Raw genomic sequence first — 8,420 nt, forward strand, 5'->3', positions numbered from 1 at the left:
ACACTGCACCACGTGACGAATAATCGATGTCGACTCGACTTTATTGATAGAAAAGTCCACTTGAAAAAATATGTGTATGTGTATTCTTGTGTCAGGTGCCTTTGTTATTTGAGATGTCTCAATTTTCCTTTGATTTGTGTGTATGCGAATTTGTGCGTGCATGCGTGTGTGTGTGTGTGTGTGTGTGTGTGTGTGTGTGTGTGTGTGTGTGTGTGTGGATGTAGGTGTTGGCTACGGACAGACAATTACTTCATCTGGAGTTTCCTAGGACCGGTAGCTGTCATAATAACGGTGAGACTTTACACTCAGATACAATAATTAAAAAAAAGAAAAACAATTACAATCCTTTCATATCTGTCATGACACGTCTTGAGGAAGGAGGTCAAAGTCGGGAGGTAGAGCTGGTCGTCCACTAATCAGGTCAGAAGGTCGGTGGTTCGATCCCCGGCTCCTCCAGTCCGCATGTTGAAGTGTCCTCGGGCAAGATGCTGAACCCCAAATTGCTCCTGATGGTTGCGCCATCGCCCTGCATGGTAGCTTGCCACCAACGCTGTATGAATGTGTGTGTGTGTGTGAATGTACAGGTAGGCATGTGTTGTAAAGCGCTTTGATTGGTTGTCAGACTAGAAAAGCGCTGTTAAATGCAGTCAATTTACAATATGTGATCTTTTCATTTATTTGACCTCAGCTGAACCTGGTTGTCTTGGTGATGACCCTCCATAAAATGCACAGCTCCGCTGCCCTGAAGCCAGACTCCAGTCGCCACGACAACCTGAGGTCAGTATTGCAAAGCCATGTTGATCTGTTTAGGGAACTCCTGTGTAGATCTAAGGATAAAGAGGCTCAGTTCAATTCATTAGCTTTGACTTTTCAGTAAAAAAAAAGGTAAAATGTGTTGTGGAAAAAACAGTAACCTCAGCAAACGAGCAAGTCCAGAGAAGAAAATGTCACATAGCACTCATGAAAGTAAATGAAGTATTTATTAATCTGCAGATTTGAGCAATCTCATTGAGACAACTTAAAACAGGTTGCTTGTCATTGAGAAAACTGCCTCCTCCTCACAGGGTGAGACTTTTTATACAGTAAGCAGGCTCTAAGAAAGAGGGAAGTTCCCCTGTGTACGTGCGTTCCTGCACGAACATGTGGTTTCATGATATATCAAAAGGACACGAAACCAGCCATAGACAGGTACACATCCTCGTTTTACAACAGGGGTCTCTTGGTAGTCTGATGTTACGGGTGGGTTTCATATAGAACTGAAACTCCTGTCTGGGTCCAAAACATCCAATAGCATAGTTTGGCAAACATCTTATAGGTCACCCTATACACACATGTCTGTATTGTGAACGGTGATGCCATGGAGGCAAAACAAATTTCAGTGTGAGCTGACAATAAAGTTGTATCGTATCGTATCATTACAAACAATTTTTCCATCACAAATGCAATCCATGGATAACGCGGCCCTGAAGCTCTCAAACAGAGTTGACTTCTGTCTCCCCTTCCCTCCTGCCCGTGCCTGGGTCCACACCTTCCCTCCTGCCCGTGCCTGGGTCCACACGTTCCCTCCTGCCCGTGCCTGGGTCCACACCTTCGAATCCCTGTGACTAACGATTAGCCAATCAGCGTCAATAAGCAGTCAAGCTGTTGTCAAAGTGCGTCGGACCACCTAATAACAATGGCGACACCAATAGATGCCGCTATCGAGGCTGTTTAAAATTTGTTAAAGGTACCAATTACTTTGAAATCCAAACAGCATTCTGCTTTGAAGACATTCCCGCCTTGTTCTCCCCACTGCATTGTATCCAGGTGAATACGTTATTGGTCTCTAAGTGATTGGTTCGGGAGAATCAAATTCCCCTGGGGTTATTTCCTCTATGGAAAGCCGTTCGAGTGGAGGCAAGGTCAGACTGAAGAAGGAAATGGAGTGCAACGAGTTGACAGTTCAGTCTGATATCTACTCCTGCTCCACTCTCCTGTCTAAACCCCCCCTGTCTCCTGTCTGTCTCCCATGCAGGGCGTGGGCAGTGGGCTCCCTCACCCTGCTCTTCCTGCAGAGTGTGACCTGGTCATCCGGCCTGGTCTTCCTCTCAGCCCCCTCTCTGCTCCTGGCCTACCTCTTCTCCTCCCTCAACACAGCCCAGGGTCTGCTCATCACTATACTGCACTGCACGCTCACCAGGAAGGTGGGTCTATGTGTGAGTGTGTGTGTGTGTGTGTGTGTGTGTGTGTGTGTGTGTTCTTATGTAATCACAAGTGTTTGTCTTTACACTTAAAAATCCCCTCCTGACATGTTTTAACATGTATATAAAATACTCTACTTTGAATAATAATTTATGTCTGATATGTTTTTTCCACAAAGAAAGTTCAATTATCTTGTGAAAATCCTTAAAAATACATCTAGGCCTACTCCTTTTTCCTCAGTACACATTCCAGAATCTATAAATATACAAATATATTTCATTTCAAAAGTGTAACTGCTGGACTCAAGAAGTTCCCTCCTTCACTACAAAGTCCATTCTCAGTGTATGTTCAGTGGAGGCTTGAATAGGTAAGGGTAAGTTGTAGGAAGTAGTAGGAAGGTAAGTTGAATATTGGACTTCAGGGATTGTCTGATCCGTAAGGACAGCTCTGTCCTAGGCTGCCTGCCTGGACTCAGTGGTGGGTGGCGGATGAGAGCAAAACTGGCCTCTCTGATGGAGAACAACTTCCATCCTCTGCACGACACTGTGACAGCCCTGGAGACCCATCCTCTGCACGACACTGTGACAGCCCTGGAGACCCATCCTCTGCACGACACTGTGACAGCCCTGGAGACCCATCCTCTGCACGACACTGTGACAGCCCTGGAGACTCATCCTCTGCATGACACTGTGACAGCCCTGGAGACCCATCCTCTGCACGACACTGTGACAGCCCTGGAGACCCATCCTCTGCACGACACTGTGACAGCCCTGGAGACCCATCCTCTGCACGACACTGTGACAGCCCTGGAGACCCATCCTCTGCACGACACTGTGACAGCCCTGGAGACTCATCCTCTGCATGACACTGTGACAGCCCTGGAGACCCATCCTCTGCACGATACTGTGACAGCCCTGGAGACCCATCCTCTGCATGAGTCATGACACTGTGACAGCCCTGGAGACCCATCCTCTGCATGAGTCATGACACTGTGACAGCCCTGGAGACCCATCCTCTGCATGACACTGTGACAGCCCTGGAGACCCATCCTCTGCACGACACTGTGACAGCCCTGGAGACCCATCCTCTGCATGACACTGTGACAGCCCTGGAGACCCATCCTCTGCACGATACTGTGACAGCCCTGGAGACTCATCCTCTGCATGAGTCATGACACTGTGACAGCCCTGGAGACCCATCCTCTGCATGACACTGTGACAGCCCTGGAGACCCATCCTCTGCATGAGTCATGACACTGTGACAGCCCTGGAGACCCATCCTCTGCATGACACTGTGACAGCCCTGGAGACCCATCCTCTGCACGACACTGTGACAGCCCTGGAGACCCATCCTCTGCATGACACTGTGACAGCCCTGGAGACCCATCCTCTGCACGACACTGTGACAGCCCTGGAGACCCATCCTCTGCACGATACTGTGACAGCCCTGGAGACCCATCCTCTGCATGACACTGTGACAGCCCTGGAGACCCATCCTCTGCACGACACTGTGACAGCCCTGGAGACCCATCCTCTGCATGACACTGTGACAGCCCTGGAGACCCATCCTCTGCATGACACTGTGACAGCCCTGGAGACCCATCCTCTGCATGACACTGTGACAGCCATGGAGACTCATCCTCTGCATGACACTGTGACAGCCCTGGAGACCAATCCTCTGCACGATACTGTGACAGCCCTGGAGACCCATCCAATGCACGATACTGTGACAGCCCTGGAGACCCATCCTCTGCACGACACTGTGACAGCCCTGGAGAGCTCCCTCACCACTAACAGACTCGTCCACCCAAAGTGTGTGAGGGAGCGTTTCCGGAGTTCTTTCCTCCCAGTGGCTGTCAGACTTTTCGATTCTGTACATTCTTGAGTGTACAATGGTTTTACATTGCTCCTCTCAATTAGCTACTAAAGGCACTTTTATCCAGCACTTTTAATGTCATTTTGTACTTTTTTTAATGCAATTTTTTACTTGTGTACTTGCTATATTCTGTTTTTTACTGTTGACTGTATGTGGTATTATGTGGCTGTCTCTTTTTTTAACCCTGTCCACTTGCTGCTGTAGTGACTGAAATGTCCCCTTGTGGGACGAATAAAGGATGATCTTATCTCTCTTATCTTATCTTGTCTTCCAAACTATTTGTGATGTCAGAAATCATGCTCAAAGGCACCAGCCCCTGAAATTGGACAATTTTCAGTGAGCACAGAGAAACTTTCCACTTTCAGCAGACATTTGTGAAAACAGCCTTCTAGTGTCAAACTCTGCACACACATCATTCTGCATTCTGCAAGGAATATTGGGGGGAAAAACATATTTTTGAGTGGAGGGGGACTTTAAAGTATCTTTAATCACGGCTATGTCAATCTGTTGTTGTGTGTAGGGCCAGAAGGACTATGGGCGATGCCTGCGTCTCTCCCAGTGCTGTGGCTCCTCCTCCTCCAGCTCTCCTGACTCAGTGAAGGGCGCCGCCCTGCGGTCCAACAGCCGCTACAGCAGCAGCCAGGGTCGCAGGGCCACTGCTAACAGACAGGTACAGTGCAGCGTCATGTCTCTCTCTCCCTCTTTCTCTACTGCTCTCTCTCTCTCCAACGTCCAACTTGACCCTGTGTGTAATAATAATAATATATAATGTATAATAATAATAATGTATCTGTTATCAGAGTCGTATCAGGAGGATGTGGAACGACACTGTTCGCAGACAGACCGAATCGTCCTTCATCGCTGCAGATGTTAACAATACTCCGACACTTAACCGAGGTACATTCATTTTTTATTCTACTTCTCTCTTTTTTTTTTATCACATTTTTCATGCTATCATTTCATCTTTCAAAAACATTTATATTTATTTGTTCATGGTTGATGTTTGCATTTCTTTTTATCTCCCTCTCCGTCTCCAGCTGCTTTGGGGAACCACTTCCTGACTAACCCGGTGTTGCAGACCCATCCTGGAGCGTCTCCTTACGACACTCTGCTGGCGCAGGGATACACCCAGCCCTTCACCGCTACAGGTACACCTCACTGCTCTCGCCACTCTCACCCAGTACTTTACCCTGTCCCCTGTACTTTACCCTGTCCTCAGTACTTTACCCTGTCCTCTGTACTTTACCCTGTATTCTGTACTTTACCCTGTCCTCAGTACTTTACCCTGTCCTCTGTACTTTACCCTGTCCTCTGTACTTTACCCTGTCCTCTGTACTTTACCCTGTCCCCAGTACTTTACCCTGTCCTCAGTACTTTACCCTGTCATCTGTACCCTGTCCTCAGTACTTTACCCTGTCCTCAGTACTTTACCCTGTCCTCAGTACTTTACCCTGTCCTCAGTACTTTACCCTGTCCCCAGTACTTTACCCTGTCCTCTGTACTTTACCCTGTCCTCAGTACTTTACCCTGTCCTCTGTACTTTACCCTGTCCTCAGTACTTTACCCTGTCCTCAGTACTTTACCCTGTCCCCAGTACTTTACCCTGTCCTCAGTACTTTACCCTGTCCTCAGTACTTTACCCTGTCCTCTGTACTTTACCCTGTCCTCAGTACTTTACCCTGTCCCCAGTACTTTACCCTGTCCTCAGTACTTTACCCTGTCCTCAGTACTTTACCCTGTCCTCTGTACTTTACCCTGTCCTCTGTACTTTACCCTGTCCTCACTACTTTACCCTGTCCTCAGTACTTTACCCTGTCCTCAGTACTTTACCCGGTCCCCAGTACTTTACCCTGTCCTCAGTACTTTACCCTGTCCTCACTACTTTACCCTGTCCTCTGTACTTTACCCTGTCCTCAATACTTTACCCTGTCCTCACTACTTTACCCTGTCCTCAGTACTTTACCCTGTCCTCAGTACTTTACCCTGTCCCCAGTACTTTACCCTGTCCTCAATACTTTACCCTGTCCTCAGTACTTTACCCTGTCCCCAGTACTTTACCCTGTCCTCAGTACTTTACCCGGTCCCCAGTACTTTACCCTGTCCTCAGTACTTTACCCTGTCCTCAGTACTTTACCCTGTCCTCTGTACTTTACCCTGTCCTCAGTACTTTACCCTGTCCTCAGTACTTTACCCTGTCCTCTGTACTTTACCCTGTCCTCTGTACTTTACCCTGTATTCTGTACTTTACCCTGTCCTCAGTACTTTACCCTGTCCTCAGTACTTTACCCTGTCCTCTGTGTGTTTGTACCTACCAAAAAAATGGCTGTGTAGTTTGCTGTTTTTCTGTTTGTGTAACACTTGTGCATGTTTTATGCCAGTGCAGTGTAACATTTTTAGTTTTGGACTTTGAAATGTGTGTGTCTTTTTTTGATTGTTTTTTGCCCCTTTCTCCTTCCTGTCTTTCTGTCTTAACGTGGACCAATAGGAACCTTCAGAATCAAGCCGAGTATGAGCTCTCCTTTATTGTGCTCACTCTCAGATCATTGTGTACTGTGTGGTTCAATTCATAGAGCATATCTGTGCATTATGGAAATGTGCACACAGTAACTAATGCATAAATCATGAAGACACATAAAATGAACATCTCTTCCATTTGACTATATAACATTTCATCAAAGAATATTGGTATTACCCAAATCAGTTCTTGGTACTGCCAGGGGCACTCAGTGTGCACATTAACTCCGAAAATCTCTGCCCATTCATTCATACGTTCACTCATGTCAATATCTTTCAATGATTTGCACCTTTTATGGTTGAACAGTCCTCCTGCTGTGACTGACATGTTTCCTGTTCCTCCTAACAGAGGGTGCTGTGTCCCAGAGCCAGGAGTCCTGTGGGTTAGACAGTGTGTGTCTCAACGGGGGCTACACCCCCAACACCTTCACCCTGCACGGTCTGGGAGCCGGACCCGGGTCCCGGGCCGGGGTGGTGGGCAGCGCCGACATTCTGAGGGGGGAGGGGGGAGTCGGGGGGATGGGAGGAGGGGACGACGACGTCTCCCCGGCCCTGCTCACCCCCCACGGAGCTGCAGACCTGGGCAGCGGCGCCACCGGGATGCGCAGGAACCTGTCTGACGCCGCGGCGCTGGAGAAGATGATCATCTCGGAGCTGGTGCAGAGCAACCTCAGGCCCCAGGTGCCCATGCCCGTTCCCCCCGAGCGCTACGGCAGCCTGGCGCGGCCTCAGCAGCACCACGAGCGTCCGGCGGCTCTCACGCACGCCGCCACGCTGACCCGCCACTCGCAGCAGCCCCAGGAGGGCTGGGCCGCCACCATGCAGACGCACACGCGGCACAACGCGCAGGACGGGTGGACCCACGGCAGCCGGCACCAGACACAAGAGCCCGAAACGCACTGCGCGGCGCGCGGACAGGATCACGCCACCGCGCCGCGCTTACAGGACGGCTGGACGCACGCTCGCCTCGTTTCCGGAGACGCTTCCGACTCTCGCGATCCGCTCAAGGACGGGGAGAGGTTGCCGTTGCAAGGCACTCTGGGTCGCCGCGGACTCCTGGACAGGCAGCAGGCGCGTCCCCCCGACGTCCAGGCCCGGCCTTACGCCACGCTCAGCCGCGCCCCGGCCGGCACGCTGTCGCGCCACCGCGGCGCGGCGGTGGAGTTGAGTGGCGGGGCGGAGAGAGACAGGGAGAGAGACAGGGAGAGGGACAGGGAGAGGGACAGGGAGAGAGACAGGGAGAGGGAACGTTACCGCGACAGGCCCCTGCCCCCTCCTCCTCCGCCTCCGCCCCAGGAGTCGGAGCCGCTCTACAAGGCTCTGGAAGAGCCGCTGCTGATGAAACAGAGGGAGGCGACTGTAGAAGGATGGAGAGGAGGCCAGGACAGAGAGAAGGAAGAGGCGTTCCTCTTGAAAAGGGACGGCATGATGGAGGAGTGGAGGGCAGGAGCCGAGCGAGAGCGGGACGAGTCGTTTCTCCCTCAGAAGAGAGACGGAGAGATGGAAGAGTGGAGAGGCGTGATGGAGAGAGGGAGGGAAGAGCCACTTCTTTTGGAGAAGAGGGAGGGAAGGCTGGAGGTGTGGCGGGGAGGGGCGGAGGCGGAGCAGGACGAGACGTTTATCACGCAGAAGAAAGATTTTGGAATGGACGGGTGGAGAAGCGGGATGGAGAGAGAGAAAGAGGAATCCATGTTTTTGAAGGACATGGACGGATGGAGAGTGGGGATGGAGCGAGAGAATGAGAATATGAAGCAGAAGGACAGGGCACTGGACGTGTGGAGAGGGGGAATTGATATCGACAGGGAGGAATCCTTCCTGTTTGAGAGCAAAGATGGAGGGCTGGACGGCTG

The 8,420-nt window shown here is 50.5% G+C and overlaps 1 protein-coding gene across 1 annotated transcript in view; it reads left to right on the forward strand.

Annotated features, from left to right (window-relative positions):
* The window catches only part of LOC310771536 (adhesion G protein-coupled receptor L1-like), a gene marked incomplete at both ends in the record, with an annotated part of 33,835 nt that extends 25,420 nt beyond the window's left edge, over positions 1-8,415 (forward strand). The window contains 8 exons of the mRNA XM_083664126.1: positions 225-291; positions 689-777; positions 2,015-2,183; positions 4,577-4,726; positions 4,857-4,953; positions 5,094-5,204; positions 6,542-6,562; positions 6,920-8,415. Coding sequence (XP_083520252.1) covers positions 225-291; positions 689-777; positions 2,015-2,183; positions 4,577-4,726; positions 4,857-4,953; positions 5,094-5,204; positions 6,542-6,562; positions 6,920-8,415 — 2,200 coding nt within the window. The remainder of the gene's footprint in view (positions 1-224; positions 292-688; positions 778-2,014; positions 2,184-4,576; positions 4,727-4,856; positions 4,954-5,093; positions 5,205-6,541; positions 6,563-6,919) is intronic.
* Between the last annotated feature and the right edge of the window lie 5 nt (positions 8,416-8,420).

This window comes from Poromitra crassiceps, assembly GCF_964638095.1.
Source record: "Poromitra crassiceps genome assembly, contig: HAP1_SCAFFOLD_760, whole genome shotgun sequence".
In the NCBI taxonomy this organism is placed as follows: Eukaryota; Metazoa; Chordata; class Actinopteri; order Beryciformes; family Melamphaidae; genus Poromitra; species Poromitra crassiceps.